General features: G+C 43.2%; 1 protein-coding gene across 1 annotated transcript; it reads left to right on the top strand.

Moving 5' to 3' along the window:
* Positions 1 to 21,797: 21,797 nt before the first annotated feature.
* Positions 21,798 to 23,246, top strand: LOC123994036 (C-X-C motif chemokine 11-1-like). Its single transcript, XM_046296518.1, has 4 exons — positions 21,798 to 22,041; positions 22,217 to 22,334; positions 22,444 to 22,521; positions 22,716 to 23,246. Exons 1-4 carry the CDS (start codon positions 21,978 to 21,980, stop codon positions 22,795 to 22,797), a joined length of 342 nt encoding a protein of 113 aa, XP_046152474.1. The 5' UTR covers positions 21,798 to 21,977; the 3' UTR covers positions 22,798 to 23,246.
* Positions 23,247 to 24,415: the final 1,169 nt, after the last annotated feature.

Below are 24,415 nucleotides of genomic sequence, written 5' to 3'. Positions count from 1 at the left end.
AGATGCTGCGTGGTGAGCAGGTGTCTGAGTCTGTTTGGTTCAAGTGCCTTCCCGAGGCAACCTGCTGTTCACCTGCTGTTCAAGATCGAGTCTCCAGTTTGTCCTCGTCATTTCGAGTGAAAGTTGTGTTTTTTGATTGTATTTACTTTACTGGATTAAAGACTCTGTTTTCGCCAAGTCGCTTTTGGGTCCTCTTTCACCGGCATGACAACAAATGCAGCAAGACATCTCGTATGTGTTTTATATTTTTTTTCCTGCGTGAAAAACGCAGAATTGTGCATTAACTCAACCCCTAAATTGAATTTGTTATTTAATCCAAGTAAGTGCCTGAATTAATAAATTGACTGGATATCATATTGTCTTAGCTTCCTGCCGTGTTTGAGAAGTCAAAGCCCTTTGGATTAGTTATTTGTACAGCTGCCACTATGTTCGTTTCCTTGCATTTTTTCTCCCCTCCCGCTTCTCCAAGCAGAGCAGGCAGGTCCATTGCCCTAGCGACTCCAGACTCCACACAGCATGTAGCCTACACATGCTGCTGCAGAACCAGTACGGTTCTTCTTTCAGACAAGCATGCATCAAAACTTTGTTCATTTGCACAACATCTCATTCACATTTGCTTGTAAATGTCCAAACTCACCTAAAACAAATGGCATTCGGTAGCTCCTACTTATATGTATAACTTTATGAGCTGGATTGCCTATCTTTGCAATTTGTTTATTTTCATCAGTGCTCATTAGCATATTTAGCTAAAAGCTTCCATTGAAATTCACTATTACTTGTGCTAATTATGTTAGCATTCTGGTAATAGACAACCAATTGGTTTTTTGCGCTTTGTTTGGCGCCCCCTCGTGCACTAAGCCAGTAATACCGTATATACTGTATATAGGAAAGTATGACGATATGAAAATCTAGATACTGCCCAGCCCTACGGGGCAGCAACTCTGCTGTCCTAGTTTCAGGGAGAAGCTGGTTCCACCCATTGGAGCGCCAGGACAGAGAAGAGCTTGGACTGGGCTGAGTCGGAGCTGCACCCCATAGGGGTGGTAGGACCAAGAGACCAGAGTTGTTGGGGTGTAGTGTTTGAGCATAACCTGAAGGTAGAGAGGGGCAGTTCATCTTGCAGCTCTGTAAGCAAGTAAACATGTCTCTAACCCCCATATCACACACTCACAAACTGTAAATATATATGTGAACATTGTACTTGGGGAGAGAGAGACTTAAATATCACATTAATTTGTACATATCCACTGCATCCATAAGAATTGAGCCAAAGTTGCTTCCTGTTTAGTCATGTCTTTGGTCACGTTGCAGTCAAACGAAAACACTGATGATTGGTTGACAAAGAGTGCCTTCCACAATGCAGGTGACAGCTGGTGAGGTGCAAATGCAGAATATTGAAGTGGACTGCAGTCGATGTAAGAATGCTGTTCATTGACTACAGCTCAGCATTCAACACCATAGCACCCTCCAAGCTCATCAATAAGCTTGAGGCCCTGGGTCTCAATCCCGCCCTGTGCAACTGGGTCCTTGGACTTCCTGATGGACTGCCACCAGGTGGTGAAGGTAGGAAACGACACCTATACTTCGCTGATCCTCAACACTGGGGCCCCACAAGGGTGCTTCCTACATACAGACTTGAAGTCATTGGCCACTTTAATAAATGGATCACTAGTCACTTTAATAATGTCACTTTAATAATGTTTACATATCTTGCATCACTCATCTCATATCTATATACTGTATTTTATATTGTATTTTATATTTTGCATCTTGACTATGCTGCCTTGCCATTGCTCATCCATATATTTATATGTATATATTCTTATTCATTTCCTTTACTTAGATTTATGTGTATTAGGTATTTGTTGTGAAATTGTTAGATTACATGTTAGATATTGCTGCACTGTCAGAACTAGAAGCACAATCACTTCACTACACTCGCAATACCATCTGCTAACCATGTGTATGTGACCAATACAATTTGATTTGATTCGGAACTTCATGACCTTCGATCACATGGTTGTTGTAAAGTTCATGCAGTCAAATTTCAGTGATTAAATAGAGCCCCTAGATTCAATCAGATGAAGCGTTAACCGGCGATAGCAGACACCCGGGGAGCTGATGGGTTGGCAGTGTCTGGGGTGCAGGAGTAACTGCATTGGAGGTGTAAAATTGGGGAGCAGCTGCTCTTGATCATGGTCATGAAGTCACACCCGCCCCATCTCCAGATAGGTCAGAATGAGAATGAGAGTGTAGGCTATATAGAAATAGTTACGCTCAAATTGAAAATCATTCAACTAAATAATGAGGATTTCTGTCAGCCTAATCGAGCTGTGGATTACATCTCACATTCCAGTGTCTGAACTTGTAAACAAGGCTGCATGGGATTTCTCTTAGGGCTCCATTCAAATGCATATCGGGGGAAATTCAGCATTACAGCGTGATTGAAATTTAAAGGCAATGTTACAGAGACTAAATTCATCGTAAACGCTGCATAGGTCAGTTCAATCTGAAATGACCTTTACATTGCTAGAGGGCAATCTGTAATGCTTCAGCGATACAGACTGATTAGAGCCCTAAGGCTGGGATTCATTCAAACCCTCCATAGCAATGTTTAGGCAGTGTCTTTATTTACAATATTAATCCTGTTCCCACTTACTACCTAATTCTGAAAAGTGAAAGTATGTGAGGGGGTCACTCTGGTAGAAGCTGTAGGTTTTTATACAGTAACCAAGACCGGTCTGTGAGTTAATTTGACTGTTGAAAAAATAGGTATACTGCTTAAATACTGCAATGCGGGTTGAATTGAATTGAGCCCTAAATATGCAGGCAAAACTCCCGTTACATCAGTGGTGATCAATCCATAACCTGAAGTATGTGCAGGCTTTTGTAAGGGTTGGGGTTATGGCTTGGGTTAGGGTTGGGGTTATGGCTTGGGTTAGGGTTGGGGTTATGGCTTGGGTTAGGGTTGTACAGCGTTGTGGACACGAAGCTAAGGCATTACAAACATGTGCACAGGAACAAGCATACTCATGCTAATCATACACCACAGAGACAACAGCCGCACTGGCACACACACGCAGGCGCACACTGTTTGTGCATCCTGGTCGACCCTGTCTGAAAAACAAATAAGATTAACGTGACTGACATACATTACGTTTGTTTATGGACTGATCTTATGTTTTTTTTATCATTCATTATCTATTAGATGAATACTCAAATGTCCGTCCAGTTTACAGTAAATCTCTTACACAGTCATATTCACTTGTCTGTGGGGGAAGAGATGATGATGCTGTAGCTGTTTCTCTGTGGTTTCTGTATAGGAAGGGGGCTTTTGCTGTTTAGTGGTTTGGAAATATGTGCAGTTTCATGATGTTAATATCCTGCTCTAGTTCTGCAGACAGCTGAAAGAAGGGGGAAGCGTGCAAGCGTCTTTCCTGTCTGTAGGTGAGAAAACAAAACAATGAGTACGACCTCATCCTCCTTTTGAAAATTGTGTCCCCTCTCTCATCAAAATGAGACTGCAGGAACATTGTGTCCATTTGCTCTATCTAAGGTGGGCCGTATACATCACTCTGCATTACTAAACATAAAACATGAAATGTTCACGCGTATCAAATATTTAAGTGGGAGCTGACAAAAGGCTGCTTTCAGTGGAGATAGAAAAAGACCAGGGTTATCTGCAGCTACATCTGGCCACAGCAAATCTCAAACACCTTTACTATCTGGGTGGAAAGCCAAACCACATGAGATCTGCGAGATACGACACACATCCTCCCTCCATTTACACATGCAGTCTGTAATGTAGCTCCGATGGAAAGTCTTAAAATACCTTTTTGTTAAGAACAATGACATTTAATGTTTACTGTCAGCTTCTAATGCCAAATTCTAACACACTTATGGGTGTTAATTAAGTGCCTTTATATCATCAGAAAGTACCTAGGGGGTAGAGCATATTTATTTAGATTTTTTAAATGTATTTTTAACTTCACCTTTATTTAACCAGGTAGGCTAGTTGAGAACAAATTCTCATTTATAACTGCGACCTGGCTAAAATAAAACACAGCAGTTCGACACATACAACAACACAGAGTTACACATAGAATAAACAAACATACAGTCAATAATACAGTAGAAAAATAAAAATATATATACAGTGTGTGCAAATGAGGTACGATAAGGGAGGTAAGGCAATACATAGGCCATGGTGGCAAGGTAATTAAAATATAGCAATTAAACACTGGAATGGTAGATGTGCAGAAGATTAATGTGCAAGTGAAGATACTGGGGTGCAAAGGAGCAAGATAAATAAATACATAAATAAATACAGTATGGGGATGAGGTAGTTGGATGGGCTGTTTACAGGTGCAGTGATCTGGGAGCTGCTCTGACAGCTGGTGCTTAAAGCTAGTGAGGAAGATATGGGTCTCCAGCTTCAGTGATTTTTGCATAAGGGAGGCCCCAACTAGCCTACATTTATAAAGGCAGTGTGTGGCTGGTGGCTAGACTTACCTCACCCTACACAGTGCATGTTGACTCAGTGGAGATGTCTCATCCAACACAGTAACCACTTCTCTAAAGCTAGCTCTGGCGCTGAACTTTGCTCCACAGAGGTTGGGACACACTGACAATTTCTGAGGTACAAATTGGTTCCAATGTCTCAGTTGGTCAAAGCATGGCCACGATGCTTGCTTACTACAGTTGGGTGTATTGAAGTAGTAAACAGGATATCGAATTGCAATTCAAATTTGAATTAAAGGAAATACTGTAGAATTGAATTCAGTTAAATTCAAATGTCTCTTCTATTCTACAGTATATTAGGTGTAGTCTGTACAAATGAAGAGTTTGTTTTTCTTCATATAATACTGTTCTCAGATGTTTTATTAATAGATTTTGGGTATATATTCAAATGATTATTTTAGTTAAACGCTATATATCCATTGTTTAGCTGGAATAGAATGTTTGTAGAGGGAAGAGTGGGGTAAGTTGAGCCAATTTGTTTTACATTCATCACTCAGTCAAGGGAAATATAGTCATCTAAGTCCACGTCACCGGGTTTGTAGCTGCCACGATCCATGTTTCATTTTTCCTTTTGTTTTGTCTGTTTACACACCTGGTTCCCATCTCATAATTATGTTCCTTATTTAACCCTCTGCTTTCCCTTTCTGTTTGTGCGTGATTGTCTTTCGTGTGTTGGAGTTCTATCCTGTTTTGTCCTTGTTTGACATAACAGGATTTTTGTTCCGTTCTTGGATAGAGTAAATACAGTGTTTTTTTTTACTCTTACCTGTGTCCTGCGCCTCACTCCTTCGCTATCTTCTAGATAGACTCTGACATGTATAGGAATGTAGTGTATGTAAAAGTAAACATTTTCAACAAACATAAATAGTTAAGTAAATACAGATACCCCAAAAAACTGTCCCGGGGTATGGGGTAAGTTCAGCTGCAGAACACAGTATGTTAAGCAACCTACACATTTCTATACTGAATAAATATTACCACTACCTTTTTAAACCATATCTATCATTACTTCCCAAATACAACACAATCACTTTTTTTTAATGTTTTAAGCATTTTAAGCATGTTTTAACACAGGCTTAATACGTAACACTTTGTACTTTTTTTTAAACACTTTCAACATAGGCCAGGCCCTGTTATTACCTCATATGCCTGTGAGAATGCCCTGCATTACGTCTGGGAAGAAAACACTTACATTTGCTCATCTTGCCATTGGCTGACCATTGGCTCAATTTACCCCAAGGCAAACATTTTGACAGTATTAGCCCACACAGCTACAAGGATGCACTTTCATGTTGGATTTAGGACATCATATTGAAGCTTATAGAGACATGAAATGATGTATAGAACCATCTTAAAATGACATACTTTGGTTTAGATACCAGGATCTTGTAACCTGTAACAAAATAAATTATTTTTGGGGGTCCTAACTTTTCCCGTGTGGTTTCTTCCTTGATGAAATGATGACCTCTTCTAAATTTGGGGTCAAATTATTCATTTTGAGTATGGTTTCCTAGAAAAAGGTGTCTCAATTACCCCTTTCTCCCCTGCTATATATTTGACTGTGATATGTGATTGTCTCACGCAGCTTTCTTAAGATGAATGCACTTACTGTAAGTCGATCTGGATAACAGCATCTGCTAAATTAGTTTATTTGTCACATGTGCAGATTACAACAGGTGTAGGTAGACCTTACAGTGAAATGCTTACTTACAGGCCCTAACCAACAGTGCAATTTTTATATAAAGAATATAATATCTTCTTATATAAAGAATATAATATAATATGAACAATAGATAAGTAGGAAATTAAAAAACAACAGTAAAAAGACAGTGAATAATAACAGTAGTAAGGCTATAATAGTAGCAAGGCTATATACAGTAGTGAGGCTATAATAGTAGCAAGGCTATATACAGTAGTGAGGCTATAATAGTAGCAAGGCTATATACAGGCACTGGTTAGTCAGGCTAATTTAGGTAATAGGTACATGTAGGTATGGTTAATGTGACTATGCATATATGATAAACAGAGAGTAGCAGTAGCGTAAAAGAGGGGTTGGCGGGTGGTGGGTAGCAGGACACAATGCAGATAGTCCGGGAGGCCAATGTGCGGGAGCACTGGTTAGTCTGGCTAATTTAGGTAATAGGTACATGTAGGTATGGTTAAAGTGACTATGCATATATGATAAACAGAGAGTAGCAGTAGCGTAAAAGAAGGGTTGGCGGGTGGTGGGTGGCAGGACACAATGCAGATAGTCCGGGAGGCCAATGTGCGGGAGCACTGGTTAGTCTGGCTAATTGAGGTAGTATGTACATGAATGTATAGTTAAAGTGACTATGCATATATGGTAAACAGAGAGTAGCCGCAGTGTAAAGAGGTGTTGGGAGTGAGTGGGGGCAATGCAAATAGTCCAGGTAGTCATTGATGACATGTTCAGGAGTCTTGTGGCTTGGGAGTATAAGCTGTTGAGAAGCCTTTTGGTCCTAGACTTGTGCTCCGGTACCGATGACCCATGTCAAATCTTTTAAGCTTCTTGAGGGGGAATAGGCTTTGTCATGCCCTCTTCATGACTGTCTTGGTGTGTTTGGCCCATTGTAGTTTGTTGGTGATGTGGACACCAAGAAACTTGAAGCTCTCAACCTGCTCCACTACAGCTCCGTCGATGAGAATGGGGGCGTGCTCGGTCCTCCTTTTCCTGTAGTCCACAATCATCTCCTTAGTCTTGGTTAAGTTGAGGGATATGTTGTTATTCTGGCACCACCCGGCCAGGTCCCTGACCTCCTCCCTATTGGCTGTCTCGTCGTTGTCGGCCTACCACTGTTATGTCGTCTGCAAACTTAATGATGGTGTTGGAGTCGTACCTGGCCATGCAGTCGTGGGTGAACAGGGAGTACAGGAGGGGACTGAGCAAGCCCCCCTGAGGGGGTCCAGTGTTGAGGATCAGTGTGGCAGATGTCTTGCCCTCTGGGATAATGGTGTTGATGTGAGCCATTAACAGCCTTTCAAAGCACTTCATGGCTACGGACGTGAGTGCTATGGGTCTGTAGTCATTTAGGCAGGTTGCCTTAGTGTTCTTGGGTACAGGGACTATGGTAGTCTGCTTGAAACATGTTGTTATTACAGACTCAATCAGGGACATGTTGAAAATGTCAGTGAAGACACTTGCCAGTTGGTCAGCACATGCCCGGAGCACACATCCTGGTAATCCATCTGACCCCTCTGCCTTGTGAATGTTTAAAGGTCTTACTCACGTCAGCTATGGAGAGGGTGATCCACAGTCGTCCGGAACAGCTGATGCTCTCATGCATGCCTCATTGTTGCTTGCCTCGAAGCGAGCATAGAAGTGATTTAGCTCGTCTTGTAAGCTTGTGTCACTGGGCAGCTCGCGGCTGTGCTTCCCTTTCTAGTCTGTAATAGTTTGCAAGCCCGGCCACATAAGACAAGCGTCGGAACCGGTGTAGTATGATTCAATCTTAGCCCTGTATTGGTGCTTGCCTGTTTGATGGTTCATCGGAGGGCATAGCAGGATTTCTTATAAACTTCAGAATTAGAGTCCTGCACCTTGAAAGCGGCAGCTCTACCCTTTAGCTCAGTGTGAATGTTGCCTTCAATGCATGGCATTTTGATTGGGGTATGTACGTACAGTCACTGAGGGGACGACTTCATCAATGCACTTATTGATAAAGCCAGTGACTGATGTGATGTACTCCTCAAAGCCATCGGAAGAATCCCGGAACATGTTCCAGTCTATGTTTCATCTGACCACTATTTTATAGATCGAGTCACTGGTGCTTCCTGCTTTAATTTTTGCTTGTAAGCAGGAATCAGGGGAAAATAATTGTGGTCAGATTTACCAAATGGAAGGAGAGGGAGAGCTTTGTACACATCTCTGTGTGTGGAGTACAGCCGATCTATATTTTTTTCCCTCTGGTTGCGCATTTGACATGTTGATAGAAATTGGGTTAAACTGATTTAAATTTCCCTGCATTAGAGTCCCCGGCCACTAGGAGCGCCACCTCTGGGTTACTGCTTTCCTGTTGGCTTATTTCCTTATACAGCTGACTGAGTGCGGTCTTAGTGCCAGCTACCGTCTGTGGTGGTAAATAAACAGCCACGAAAAGTATAGATGAAAACTCTCTTGGCAAATAGTGTGGTCTACAGTTTATCATAAGATAAACCATACTTCAAGCGAGAAAAATCTAGAGACTTCCTTAGATTTCGTGCACCAGCTGTTGTTTACAAATATACACAGACCGCCCCCCTCGTCTTTCCGGAGTGTGCTGTTCTATCTTGCTGGTGCAGCGTATATCCTGCTAGCTGAATATCCATGTCATCATTCAGCCGCGATTCCGTGAAACATAAGACGCTACAGCTTTTGATGTCCCGCTGGTAGGATATTTGTACCTCGTCTAATTTATTGTCCAATGATTGTACGTTGGTGAGTAATATTGACGGTAACGGCAGCATTCCCTCTCGCCTTCTCCAGATCCTTATGAGGCACCCCGCTCTGTGTCCTCTGTACCTGCGTCTCTTTCTCTGGCCAGTAATGGGGATGTCGGCCTTGTCGGGTGTTTGCAGTATATCCCGTTCTTCCTGCTTGTTGAAGAAAAAAATATTTGTCTAATCCGAGGTGAGTGATCCTGATCCTGATATCCAGAAGCTCTTTTTTGCCGTAAAATATGGTGGAAGAAACATTATGTACAAAATAAGTTACAAATCGAGCAAAAAAAATCATATAATAGCACATTTGTTTAGACGCCCGTAAAACTGCTGCCATTTCTTCCGGCACCATTTTAGTTCAATGAAAAATGCAAATGTTTTACATACAGATCTTGTTGCTGTCTTCACTATTATTCTATGTATAAAATAGTAAAAATAAAGAAAAACCCCGGAATGAGTTGGTGTGTCCAACTTTTGACTGGTACTGTATATATGTGACGGGATGGTATAAACATTATGGAGAGTATGCGGATAGAATATATGGTATATCTGTAGAATATGTAAGATAATATAGTACATATACAGCAATAGTTGAATAGAATGGCATTGACTAGAATACAGCATATACATATTAAATTAGTAAAACAGTACGTAAACATTATTAGTGACCAGTCAGTGTTCCTTATTAAATTGACCAGTAATTTCATGTCTATGTACATGAGGCTTCTAAGGTGCAGGGTTGAGTAAGCTGGTGGTAGCCGGCTCATGACTGTGAGTCCCATAGCAAAGGATCTGAATACTTATGTAAATTAGTAAATAAGGCATTTGTTTTTTTATCTGTTTTTGCTTTGTCATTATGGGGTATTGTGTGTAGACTGATGGGGGGGGGACATGAATCCATTTTAGAATAAGGCTGTAACGTAACAAAAAGGGGTCTGAAAACGGTCAGAATGCACTGTATTTCTAGTTGAAATTGACAGATTCTGATGGGGATTTTTTTATTATGTTATTTAGATTGAACCAATAGACTCTTAAGATGAAACAATAAAAGCTGATTTAACAACATTTCTGAAAATGGATAAATAGCATTTTGGAAAGACACTCAAATATAGATCTTAAGCATAAAATAAATTGTTAAATGGATACATATAAAATATTGTTGAAACAACTGATTTTCAGGACAAAACCAATATACTATATTTTCCATAATTTGAAAATCAACACAAAAAAACTTAGAGATGTGATCTGAATAATGTAATTGCTCTTTCATTAGCTTACATTGCTGTCACGTTCTGACCTTAGTTCTTTTATTATGTCTTTGTTTTAGTATGGTCAGGGCGTGAGCTGGGTGGGTTGTCTATGTTCCTTTTTCCATGTTTTGGGATTTCTGTGTTTGGCCTGGCATATGGTTCTCAATCAGAGGCAGCTGTTTATCGTTGTCCCTGATTGAGAACCATATTTAGGTTGCCAGGTTTCACTTTTGAGTTGTGGGTGATTATTTTCTGTCTAGTGTTTTCTGCTCCTTTCAGGACTGTTTCGGTTTTCGTTTATTTCACGTTGTTATTTTGTATTTTGTTGTTCAGTTAATAAACATCATGAACACATACCACGCTGCGCATTGGTCCGACATTTCATACACTTCATCAGAGGAGGACGATGAACGTTACAGAATCACCCACCACCAAAGGACCAAGCAGTGTGGTAACGGGCAGCAGCAGCAGCGATCTCAGGAATCCTGGACATGGGAGGAGATCCTGGATGGCAAAGGACCCTGGGCACAGGCTGGGGAATATCGTCATCCCAAGGCAGAGCTGGAGGCAGCGAAAGCTGAGAGGCGGCGGTATGAGGAGGCAGCACGGCAGCGCAGCTGGACGCCCGAGAGGCAGCCCCAAAAATGTATTGGGGGGGGCACACGGGAAGTGTGGCGAAGTCAGGTAGGAGACCTGCGCCAACTCCCCATGCTTACTGTGGATAGAGAAGGACCGGGCAGGCACCGTGTTATGCCGTGAGGCGCAGAGTGTCCCCGCTTGGCAGGCATAGCCCGGTGAGATACATAGCAGCGCCTCGGATCGGCCGGGCTAGAGTAGGCATCGAGCCAGGTGCCATGAAGCCGGCTCAGCACATCTGGTCTACAGTGCTTCTCCTCGGGCCGGGGTACATGTCACCAGCCTTGCGCATGGTGTCCCCAGTTAGCCAGCACAGTCCTGTGCGGGCTATTCCACCTCGCCGCACTGGCCTGGCTACGGGGAGCTTTCAACCAGGTAAGGTTGTGCAGGCTCGTTGCTCGAGAGCTCCAGTGCGCCTTCACGGTCCGGTCTATCCGGTGCCACCTCCAAGCATCAGCCCTCCGATGGCAGCCCCCCGCACCAGGCTGTCTCTCCGTCTCCTTCCTACAGGTGCTCCCGCCTGCCCAGCGCTGCCAGAGTCGCCCGTCTGTCCTGAGCTGCCGGAGTCGCCCGGAGCTGCCGGTGTCGCCCTTCACTCCGGTGCTGCCGGAATCTCCTGTTCGTTCGGGACCCGTGGCTTGGGTCTCCAGTCCGAGGTCGGCAGTGAGGGTCGCCGCGTTAAAGAGGCCACGGAGAGACGGACTATGGTGGAGTGGGGTCCACGTCCCGCGCCAGAGCCGCCACCGCGACAGACACCCACCCAGACCCTCCCCTATAGGTTTAGGTTTTGCGGCCGGAGTTCGCACCTTTGGGGGGTGTACTGACACGTTCTGACCTTAGTTCTTTTATTATGTCTTTGTTTTAGTATGGTCAGGACGTGAGTTGGGTGGGTTGTCTATGTTCCTTTTTCTATTTTTCGTGATTTCTGTGTTTGGCCTGGTATGGTTCTCAATCAGAGGCAGCTGTTGATTGTTGTCCCTGATTGAGAAACATATTTAGGTAGCCTGGTTTCACTTTTGAGTTGTGGGTGATTATTTTCTGTCTAGTGTTTTCTGCACCTTTTAGGACTGTTTCGGTTTTCATTTATTTCACGTTGTTATTTTGAATTTTGTTGTTCAGTTAATAAACGTCATGAACACATACCACGCTGCGCATTGGTCCGACATTTCATACTCCTCATTAGAGGAGGACGACGAACGTTACAATTGCCTTCAGAAAATATTCACGCCCCTTGACTTTTCCACATTTTGTTGTGTTACATGATGGGATTAAAGTGGATTTAATTGTCTTTTTTTGTCAACAATCTACACAAAATACTCTAATGTCAAAGTGGAAGGAAATGTCTAACATTTGTAAAAATAAAAATAAATAATTAAAAAATAAAGCACTAATATAAAACTGTTCAACCCCCTGAGTCAATACATGTTAGAATCACCTCATGAGTTGAATTGGAGTCAATTCCAGAATTGAGCCCAACCCTTTTGCATACATCACCAAGCTATGGATTTGATCTTGCATACGCGTACACTGAAACTCGCCTACTAAATGACGTTAACATTTACTTCAACATTGCACATTATCAGTTGGCCATAGCTCTCTTACCCAACTTCTCCCATAAGCTTGGTATTGCTTGACCTCATACATAACCTCCAAAGATATCAGGCATGTTCTAAATTGACTGAACTGAAATGCATTTGACCCTGAAACTACTAACCAAGACTTCTCCCTTCTCCCAGGGATAGACAAGCTGATGTAATGCTATTTTATCATATTCAAGCCCATCTCATTTGAATTTCTCTAAACTGTCATGTCACTTCCTGTAAACTATATACTTCACTTCCCATAGTTGTGCTCCAAACTCCTTTTCACCCACGATGACATCCAGACAGGGACATTCCATTTTAGCCTGGAACTGTGATCACTCTGCTGCTACAGACCCAAACAGGACCTGAAACTAGCAAAATCTTTAAATTGTGACAGTACCACTTTTACAAGAAAAACATACTTTTTTAAAGAAAGAGAAAGGGAGAGTGAAAACAAAAGAAAAAAGAAGGAAAAAACGAAAGTGAGAAGGGGGGTGGAATCTCCCCAAAGTAACTCCAAATCATTAACTATGGTGTGTATACAGTGCCTTCAGAAAGTATTCACACCCCTTGACATTTTCCACATTGTGTTGTTTTACAAATTGGGATTAAAATGGATTTAATTGTCTTCTTTTTTTAACGATATACACAAATTACTCTAATGTCAAAGTGGAAGAAAAATTCTAAACACTAAAAAAACACTAATATATCTTGATTAGATAAGTATTCAACCCCCCGGAGTCAATACATGTTAGAAGCACCTTTGGCAGCGATTACAGCTGTGAGTCTTTTGGGGTACGTCTCAAAGAGCTTTGCACACCTACTGTAGATTAAAAAAATAATTGGCAAATATTGCACAAACTCTTCCAGCTCTGTCAAGTTGGTTGTTAGTCATTGCTAGACAGCCATTTTCATGTCTTGCCATAGATTTTCAAGACGATTTAAGTCAAAACTGTAACTAGGCCTCTCAGGAACATTCAATGTCGTCTTGGTGAGACATTCCAGTGTATATTTGGTCTTGAGATTTAGGTCATTGTTATGCTGAAAGGTGAAATTGTCTCCCAGTGTATGTTGGAAAGCAGACAGAACCAGGTTTTCCTCTAGGATTTTACATGTGCTTAGCTCTATCCCGTTTATTTTCATTCCCCCAAAAAACTCCCTTGCCAATGACGAACATTTTGCAGCCACCACCATGTTTAAAAATATGAAGAGTGGTTGTCCGTGATGTGTTGTGTTGGATTTGAACCAAACATAATGCTTTGTATTCAGGACATAAAAGTTAATTTCTTTGCCCAATTAATTTGTAGTTTTACTTTAGTGCCATATTGCAAACAGGATGCATGTATAGACATTGTTACCTTTCTTTTCACTCTGTCATTTAGGTTAGTATTGTGGAGTAACTACAATGTTGTAGATCCAACCTCATCATCCTTGAGATGTTTTAATTGTTTTATTTATTGATTTATTTCACCTTTATTGAACCAGGTAGGCTAGTTGAGAACAAGTTCTTATTTGCAACTGCGACCTGGCCAAGATAGAGTATAGAAATTCAACACATAAAACAACACAGAGTTGCACTTGGAATTAACAAAACATAGTCAATAATACAAAGTCTATATAGAGTGAGTGCAAATGAGGTAAGATAAGGGAGGTAAAGCAATAAATAGGCCACGGTGGCGAAGTAATTACAATACACCAATTAAACACTGGAGTGATTGATGTGCAGAAGATGAATGTGCAAGTAGAGATACTGGGGTGCAAAGGAGCAAGATAAATAAATAAATACAGTATGGGGATCTCAACCACACTGCACACTGCCCTAACCCACCTGGACAAGAGGAATACCTATGTGAGAATGCTGTTCATCGACTACAGCTCGGCATTCAACACATTTAACATTTACATTTAAGTCATTTAGTAGACGCTCTTATCCAGAGCGACTTACAAATTGGTGCATTCACCTTATGACATCCAGTGGAACAGTCACTTTACAATAGTGCATCTAAATCTTAAAGGGGGGGGGGGGGTGAGAGGGATTACTTATCCTATCCTAGGTATTCCTTAAAGAGGTGGGGTTTCAGGTGTCTCCGGAAGGTGGTGATTGACTCCGCTGTCCTGGCGTCGTGAGGGAGTTTGTTCCACCATTGGGGGGCCAGAGCAGCGAACAGTTTTGACTGGGCTGAGCGGGAACTGTACTTCCTCAGTGGTAGGGAGGCGAGCAGGCCAGAGGTGGATGAACGCAGTGCCCTTGTTTGGGTGTAGGGCCTGATCAGAGCCTGGAGGTACTGAGGTGCCGTTCCCCTCACAGCTCCGTAGGCAAGCACCATGGTCTTGTAGCGGATGCGAGCTTCAACTGGAAGCCAGTGGAGAGAGCGGAGGAGCGGGGTGACGTGAGAGAACTTGGGAAGGTTGAACACCAGACGGGCTGCGGCGTTCTGGATGAGTTGTAGGGGTTTAATGGCACAGGCAGGGAGCCCAGCCAACAGCGAGTTGCAGTAATCCAGACGGGAGATGACAAGTGCCTGGATTAGGACCTGCGCCGCTTCCTGTGTGAGGCAGGGTCGTACTCTGCGGATGTTGTAGAGCATGAACCTACAGGAACGGGCCACCACCTTGATGTTAGTTGAGAACGACAGGGTGTTGTCCAGGATCACGCCAAGGTTCTTAGCGCTCTGGGAGGAGGACACAATGGAGTTGTCAACCGTGATGGCGAGATCATGGAACGGGCAGTCCTTCCCCGGTAGGAAGAGCAGCTCCGTCTTGCCGAGGTTCAGCTTGAGGTGGTGACCCGTCATCCACACTGATATGTCTGCCAGACATGCAGAGATGTGATTCGCCACCTGGTCATCAGAAGGGGGAAAGGAGAAGATTAATTGTGTGTTGTCTGCATAGCAATGATAGGAGAGACCATGTGAGGTTATGACAGAGCCAAGTGACTTGGTGTATAGCGAGAATAGGAGAGGGCCTAGAACAGAGCCCTGGGGGACACCAGTGGTGAGAGCGCGTGGTGAGGAGACAGATTCTCGCCACGCCACCTGGTAGGAGCGACCTGTCAGGTAGGACGCAATCCAAGCGTGGGCCACGGCGGAGATGCCCAACTCGGAGAGGGTGGAGAGGAGGAGCTGATGGTTCACAGTATCGAAGGCAGCCGATAGATCTAGAAGGATGAGAGCAGAGGAGAGAGAGTTAGCTTTAGCAGTGCGGAGCGCCTCCGTGATACAGAGAAGAGCAGTCTCAGTTGAATGACTAGTCTTGAAACCTGACTGATTTGGATCAAGAAGGTCATTCAGAGAGAGATAGCGGGAGAGCTGGCCAAGGACGGCACGTTCAAGAGTTTTGTAGAGAAAAGAAAGAAGGGATACTGGTCTGTAGTTGTTGACATCGGAGGGATCGAGTGTAGGTTTTTTCAGAAGGGGTGCAACTCTCGCTCTCTTGAAGACGGAAGGGACGTAGCCAGCAGTCAGGGATGAGTTGATGAGCGAGGTGAGGTAAGGGAGAAGGTCTCCCGAAATGGTCTGGAGAAGAGAGAAGGGGATAGGGTCAAGCGGGCAGGTTGTTGGGCGGCCGGCCGTCACAAGACGCGAGGGTACACCATAGTACCCTCCAAGCTCGTCATCAAGCTCGAGACCCTGGGTCTCGACCCCGCCCTGTGCAACTGGGTACTGGACTTCCTGACGGGCCGCCCCCAGGTGGTGAGGGTAGGCAACAACATTTCCTCCCAGCTGATCCTCAACACGGGGGCCCCACAAGGGTGCGTTCTGAGCCCTCTCCTGTACTCCCTGTTCACCCACGACTGCGTGGCCACGCACGCCTCCAACTCAATCATCAAGTTTGCGGACGACACAACAGTGGTAGGCTTGATTACCAACAACGACGAGACGGCCTACAGGGAGGAGGTGAGGGCCCTCGGAGTGTGGTGTCACGAAAATAACCTCACACTCAACGTCAACAAAACTAAGGAGATGATTGTGGACTTCAGGAAACAGCAGAGGGAACACCCCCCTATCCACATCGATGGAACAGTAGTGGAGAGGGTAGCAAGTTTTAAGTTCCTCGGCATACACATCACAGACAAACTGAATTGGTCCACTCACACTGACAGCGTCGTGAAGAAGGCGCAGCAGCGCCTCTTCAACCTCAGGAGGCTGAAGAAATTCGGCTTGTCACCAAAAGCACTCACAAACTTCTACAGATGCACAATCGAGAGCATTCTGGCGGGCTGTATCACCGCCTGGTACGGCAACTGCTCCGCCCACAACCGTAAGGCTCTCCAGAGGGTAGTGAGGTCTGCACAACGCATCACCGGGGGCAAACTACCTGCCCTCCAGGACACCTACACCACCCGATGTTACAGGAAGGCCATAAAGATCATCAAGGACATCAACCACCCGAACCACTGCCTGTTCACCCCGCTATCATCCAGAAGGCGAGGTCAGTACAGGTGCATCAAAGCTGGGACCGAGAGACTGAAAAACAGCTTCTATCTCAAGGCCATCAGACTGTTAAACAGCCACCACTAACATTGAGTGGCTGCTGCCAACACACTGTCATTGACACTGACCCAACTCCAGCCACTTTAATAATGGGAATTGATGGGAAATTATGTAAATATATCACTAGCCACTTTAAACAATGCTACCTTATATAATGTTACTTACCCTACATTATTCATCTCATATGCATACGTATATACTGTACTCTACATCATCGACTGCATCCTTATGTAATACATGTATCACTAGCCACTTTAACTATGCCACTTTGTTTACTTTGTCTACACACTCATCTCATATGTATATACTGTACTCGATACCATCTACTGTATGCTGCTCTGTACCATCACTCATTCATATATCCTTATGTACATATTCTTTATCCCCTTACACTGTGTATAAGACAGTAGTTTTGGAATTGTTAGTTAGATTACTTGTTGGTTATCACTGCATTGTCGGAACTAGAAGCACAAGCATTTCGCTACACTCACATTAACATCTGCTAACCATGTGTATGTGACAAATAACATTTGATTTGATTTGATTTGGGATGAGGTAGATGGGCTGTTTACAGATGGGCTATATACAGGTGCAGTGATCTGTGAGCTGCTCTGACAGCTGGTGCTTAAAGGTATTGAGGGAGATATGAGTCTCCAGCTTCAGAGATGTTTGCAGTTCGTTCCAGTCATTGGCAGCAGAAAACTGGAAGGAAAGACGACCAAAGGAAGAATTGGCGTTGGGGGTGACCAGTGAGATATACCTGCTGAAGCGCGTGCTACAAGTGGGTGCTGCTATGGTGACCAGTGAGCTGAGATAAGGCGGGGCTTTACCTAGCAGAGACTTGTAGATAACCTGTAGCCAGTGAGTTTGGCGACAAGTATGAAGCGAGGGCCAACCAACGAGAGCGTACAGGTCGCAATGGTGGGTAGAATATGGGACTTTGGTGACAAAACGGATGACACTGTGATAGACTGCATCCAGTTTGTTGAGTAGAGTGTTGGAGGCTATTTTATAGATGACATCACCGAAGTTGAGGATCGGTAGGATGGTCAGTTTTACGAGGGTATGTTGGGATGCATGAGTGAAAGATGCTTTGTTGCGATATAGGAAGCCAATTCTAGATTTAACTTTGGATTGGAGATGCTTAATGTGAGTCTGGAAGGAGATTTTCCAGTCTAACCAGACACCTAGGTATTTGTAGTTGTCCTCGTATTCTAAGTCAGAGCCGTCCAGAGTAGTCGTCTGCGTAGAAGTGGATCAGAGAATCACCAGCAGCAAGAGCAACATCATTAATGTATACAGAGAAGAGTCGGCCCGAGGATTGAACCCTGTAGCACCCCCATAGAGACTGACAGAGGTCCGGACAACAGGCCCTCCGATTTGACACATTGAACTCTATCAGAGAAGTAGTTGGTAAACCAGGTGAGGCAATCATTTGAGAAACCAAGGCTGTCTAGTCTGCCAATAAGAATGTCGCGATTGACAGAGTCGAAAGCCTTGGCCAGGTCGATGAATACGGCTGCACAGTAATGTCTCTTATCGATGGCGGTTATGATGTCGTTTAGGACCTTGAACATGGCTGAGGTGCACCCATGACCAGCTCTGAAACCAGATTGCATAGCGGAGAAGGTACGGTGGGATTCGAAGTGGTCGGCAATCTGTTTGTTAACTTGGCTTTCGAAGACATTAGAAAGACAGGGTAGGATAGATATAGGTCTGTAGCAGTTTGGGTCTAGAGTGTCACCCCCTTTGAAGAGGGTGATGACCGCGGCAGCTTTTCAATCTTTAGTAATCTCAGACGATATGAAAGAGAGGTTGAACAGGCTAGTATTAGGGGTTGCAACAATTTCTAAAACGTTCTCTAAAACATGTCGTAAATTCAATTGATTGGACAATATTTGGAAAGGTACTCACCTGTCTATATATGGTCCCACAGTTGAGAGTGCATGTCAGAGCAAAGAGGTCAAGAGGTCAAAGGAATTGGCTGTAGAGCCCCGAAACAGGATTGTTTTGAGGAACAGATCTGGGGTAGGGTACCAAAACATTTCTGCAGCATTGAAGGTCGACGAGAACACAGTGGCCTCCATCATTCTTAAATGGAAGAAGGTTGGAACCATCAAGACTCTTTCAAGAGCTGGCAGCACGGTCAAACTGAGCACTCGGGGGAGAATGTCATTGGTAAGCGAGGTGACAAAGAACCCGATGGTCACTATGACAGACCTCCAGAGTTCCTATGTGGAAAAGGGACAACCTTCCAGAAGGACACCCATCTCTGCAGCACTCCACCAATCAGGCCTTTATGGTAGAGCGGTCAGACGGAAGCCACTCCTCAGTAAAAGGCACATGACAGCCCACTTGGAGCTTGCTTAAAGGCACCTAAAAGGACTCCCAGACTATGAGAAACAAGATTCTCTGGTCTGATTGAAACTAAAATGTAACTCTTTGGCCTGAATGCCGAGGTTCACATCTGGAGGAAACCTGGCACTATCCCTACGGTGAAGCATGGTGGTGGCAGGATCATAATGTGGGGTTGTTTTTCAGTGGCAGGGACAGGGAGACTAGTCAAGATTGAGGGAAAGATGAACGGAGTAAAGTACAGAGAGATCCTTGATGAAAACCTGCTCCAGAGTGTTCAGGACCTCAGACTGGGGCAAAGGTTCAACTTCCAACAGGACAACAACCCTAAGCACACAGCCAAGACAACGCAGGAGTGGCTTGGGGCCAAGTCTCTTAATGACCTTGAGTGGCCCAGCCAAAGCCTGAGACTTGAACCCGATCGAACATCTCTAGAGAGACCTGAAAATAGCTGTGCAGCGACACTGCCCATCCAACCTGACAGAGAAACTCCCCAAATACAGGTGTGCCAAGCTTGTAGCGTCATACCCAAGAAGACTCAGGGCTGTAATCGCTGCCAAAGGTGCTTCAACAAAGTACTGAGTAAAGGTTCTGAATCCTTATGTAAATGTAATATTTCTTTTATTTTATACATTTGCAAAAATGTCTAAAAACAAGTTTTTGCTTTGTCATTATGGGTATTTAATCTATTTGTAATGGTCTGGGTGTAGCTGGTGCAGAGGAGTCAGGCGCAGGACAGCAAGGATGAGTACCACAAGTAACTTTACTCAAATATTCCAATAACATGTCGTAATACCGAGCCCACAATAATGGACCGAACATTCATTGAAACCAGGTGTGTAAAACAAAGACAAAACAAATGGAAAATGAAAAGTGGATCGGTGATGGCTAGAAGGCTGGTGACGTCGACCGCCCAACGCCGGAGAACAAGGAGAGCGAATGATTTCGGCGAAGTCGTGACACCATTACTGAATATAGCTGTAAAGGAAGAAAATGTGGAAAAAGTTTAGGGGTCTGAATACTTTCTGAATGCACTGTATTTGGGTATATAGATGGGGTAATCATTTTAAAAAATCATGTTAACCACAATTATTTCTTAAATAGTGAGTCCATGCTACTGTTTACTCTTGAACTTATTTAAGGTTGCCATAACAAAGGAGTTGAATACTTATTGACTCAAGACATTTCAGCTTCAATTTCTTATTAAATTGAAAAAATAACATTCCACTTTGACATTGTGGGGTATTGTGTGTAGATCAATGGCACAAAATAAAATGGTGTGAATAGTTTCTGAAGGCACTTTAATTAGTCTCAATGAAAGAATATGCAATAAAAAAATGGTAAGCCCACCTAAAGTGTCTTTATCGCAATTACAACTGATCAAGTTTACACACGTGATGTGAACCAGATTGATTAATTTGTATAACCTTTATTTAACTAAGCAAGTCAGTTAATTAAGAACAAATTCATATTTACAATGACGGCCTACACCGGCCAACACTGGGCCAATTGTGCACTGCCCTATGGGACTCCCAATCACAGCCAGTTGTGATACAGCCAGGAATCGAATCAGGGTCTGTAGTGACACCTCCAGCACTGAGATGCAGTGCCTTAGACCGCTGCACCACTCGGGAGCCCTAGAGACAAAACTCAGTTTGTCAATGACCACATAACTCAGCAAATGGACAGTTGGTGGAAAAATGTGTGACATGTTTTTTTTGATGGGGAACAGAAAGGTGAGAATTATAAATCTTCTTACACTGGAAATATTAGAGGAGGTTCATCTGCAGAGATACTACATGTGTTGATGATGTGTGATGAGAGCAGTTCGGCAAAGACTCACTTCGCAATGGAACAGTCTGAAACCCCTTAATACTTACCCTCCTCCGTCACATAAAGATGCAGGCACACAACAAACACAACACATTTTAACCCCCACATCTCTGAAACAATTGTTTGATGTATGACATTAAAAATACAGCAAATGATGATTGAAAATACATCCCAGTCATAGATAGTTCTAGGGGATTAAATTATATTTCTATCCATTATTTCAGTTCCTAATTTATTCGATTCAGTTCCTACAAAACAGATTAAATTAACTTAACATAGTGATAGGCCTACTGAGGTGAAAAATAATTTTCCACAGAGAATTTGAAATAATAATGAATCATATTTTTTAAAGGCATATACATATTTTCCAGATACTTGGATTAGGGAGATTAACCACATCACATAAAGGGATTTTGTTTATTCCTCTGATCTATAGAAATTGTATTTATGTCACCATTCCTCTGACTAAACAATTTATTTAACTAGAATTTGAAAACAGTGACTCAAAGCCAATTGAAAAACTATCAATCTTGAAAAGCCAGATGTATTATAAGCCACACTAAAATGTAATAAATAAGTGAGGTTGCAGAGTAAAAGAGTGGGTGGATAAGAGCGGGGGGCATGTTCTTGTGGTTGCTAGTTAGTTTCAGTTTCCATCATAAAAGGACATTTCTTATGATCACTGGACAGATAAAGGCTGTGTATATAAGGGGCCCCTTCTCTCAACTACTCATAGCACCTCTCTCTCATCTCATCTCATATATCTCTTTACACACTCAAATCTTATCTCCAGTCCACCATCTCTTCACACCAGACAGACTCATCTCGACCAACAGCTGTACCCGCAGGGAACATCACACCTTGAAAACATGACCATGATCACCAGAATACTCCTGCTCCTTGCTGTCACCATCTGTATCACAGTCGCCCAGCGTGAGTCTACCTCTTTTTTTTACCATAATTATTATCACTATGGTATGGGACGTTTATTACATGCCAATATGATGTTTACATTTTTTGAGCATGGTTAATTGTTTTTGTATTGCGATTAAGTCATTCCAAGTAGCTCGATTGTACTCAATTCATTGTCCACTGATTCACTGTATAGGTTCTGTGAGCCAGCGATGTTTGTGTCGGAAGGTGCGGAACAGCTTTGGCGCTCCAAACACTGTTGAGGACATCCAGATCTATCCTCCAACTCCCTCCTGTGACAGGCTGGAGTTCATGTGAGTATATATCATCTTATCAGTTATGATGAGGATGATGATAATATGATGACATCAATTAAAATTTAAAATGAGAAAATACCAATTGAATCATTCTATATCTTGATAGTGTTAGCCTTAAGAATGGAGTGCAGTACTGCCTGGACCCCAGTATGAGGAAAGTGCAGAGACTTCTCGCTCGCCTGATGTGAGTCATGTAAACCAATTTATTTTCTCTTTAGGAGTGTCATAATTTACTGTACGAAAGATTAAATCATTCTTTAAAGAACTAACATTGTTGATTTCATTTGTTTATTATTTAGTACAACAGTTTGTTGAGGACATATGAGTGAAAAGTGCATGGGCTTGTCTCACCATTGTGTCCAATTGCTTAATTCACAGGAATAAGTCCTCTCCCCCAACTGTCCCCACTCCAATTGAGGCCATCTCTAATGAGAGAAGCATTGACTCTGCTGATATCTGATTCCCTGTCTCAGACTCCCTCTATGACTCCATTTAGCTTGGTTTCCCAAACTCGGTACTGGGGCCCCCACTTGCTGCACGTTTAGATTTTTGCCCGAGCACTCACTACACAGCTGATTCAAATAACCATAAATAGTCAAGCTTTGATGATTTGATTAATCTGTGTAGTGCTAGGGCAAAAACAAAAATAAAATGTGCACGGCGGGACAAATGTGTTGTTATCCTATAAGGTCTGACATCCCATCACTCTGAATGTTTAAGACCAAGTCAATGTCAAAGCAGTTTAATGCAGAAGCTTCTTGTTCTAATGAACTTTATACTTCTATTTTGTACTTTTTTTATATTTCAATTTCATATGTCTGTGTTGGGATGTTATGCTTTTGTGTTCTGTTTTGCACAGTTGTTGCCTAAAGTGATTTAAAATACTTTAATAAATCTATTTTCTCGTGATTTTTTTATGCGTTTCACTGGATAATTTTGTTATAAAGCAAAATGTATCAAATGAGAAGGAACATTGTTAATGGTTTTGAACCTGGAATCTTGTAAATAGTGCCATCTGGTGGCTGCAAAAGAGCAGAGCACTCCACGTAAATAGAGATGCCTGAGACAGGTCTAGCTAACAGAAGGAAAGCTTGCACTCTCGTGCCACATTGCAGGTACACTGTACACAAAAATGGTAGCCTATACTACGGATGTCCTTTCCAGCTTCTAATAAATATATGTGTTCTCTACGTCTTGCATGAACTCCTGTTGGATTTGTTTCATGTTATTACCATCGATAAGAAACATTACTGTGCAGCCGTATTCATTGATCTGGCCAAGGCTTTCGATTCTGTCAACCACCACATCCTCATCGGCAGACTCGACAGCCTTGGTTTCTCAAATGATTGCCTCGCCTGGTTCACCAACTACTTCTCTGATAGAGTTCAGTGTGTCAAATCGGAGGGTCTGCTGTCCGGACCTCTGGCAGTCTCTATGGGGGTGCCACAGGGTTCAATTCTTGGACCGACTCTCTTCTCTGTATACATCAATGAGGTCGCTCTTGCTGCTGGTGAGTCCCTGATCCACCTCTACGCAGACGACACCATTCTGTATACTTCCGGCCCTTCTTTGGACACTGTGTTAACAACCCTCCAGGCAAGCTTCAATGCCATACAACTCTCCTTCCGTGGCCTCCAATTGCTCTTAAATACAAGTAAAACTAAATCCATGCTCTTCAACCGATCGCTACCTGCACCTATCCGCCTGTCCAACATCACTACTCTGGACGGCTCTGACTTAGAATACGTGGACAACTACAAATACTTAGGTGTCTGGTTAGACTGTAAACTCTCCTTCCAGACCCATATCAAACATCTCCAATCCAAAGTTAAATCTAGAATTGGCTTCCTATTTCGCAACAAAGCATCCTTCACTCATGCTGCCAAACATACCCTTGTAAAACTGACCATCCTACCAATCCTCGACTTTGGCGATGTCATTTACAAAATAGCCTCCAATACCCTACTCAACAAATTGGATGCAGTCTATCACAGTGCAATCCGTTTTGTCACCAAAGCCCCATATACTACCCACCATTGCGACCTGTACGCTCTCGTTGGCTGGCCCTCGCTTCATAC

This window comes from Oncorhynchus gorbuscha, linkage group LG13 (assembly GCF_021184085.1).
Source record: "Oncorhynchus gorbuscha isolate QuinsamMale2020 ecotype Even-year linkage group LG13, OgorEven_v1.0, whole genome shotgun sequence".
Classification (NCBI taxonomy): Eukaryota; Metazoa; Chordata; class Actinopteri; order Salmoniformes; family Salmonidae; genus Oncorhynchus; species Oncorhynchus gorbuscha.
The sequence above is the reverse complement of the archived record's forward strand: the minus strand, read 5'-3'. Positions and strand labels throughout refer to the sequence as shown.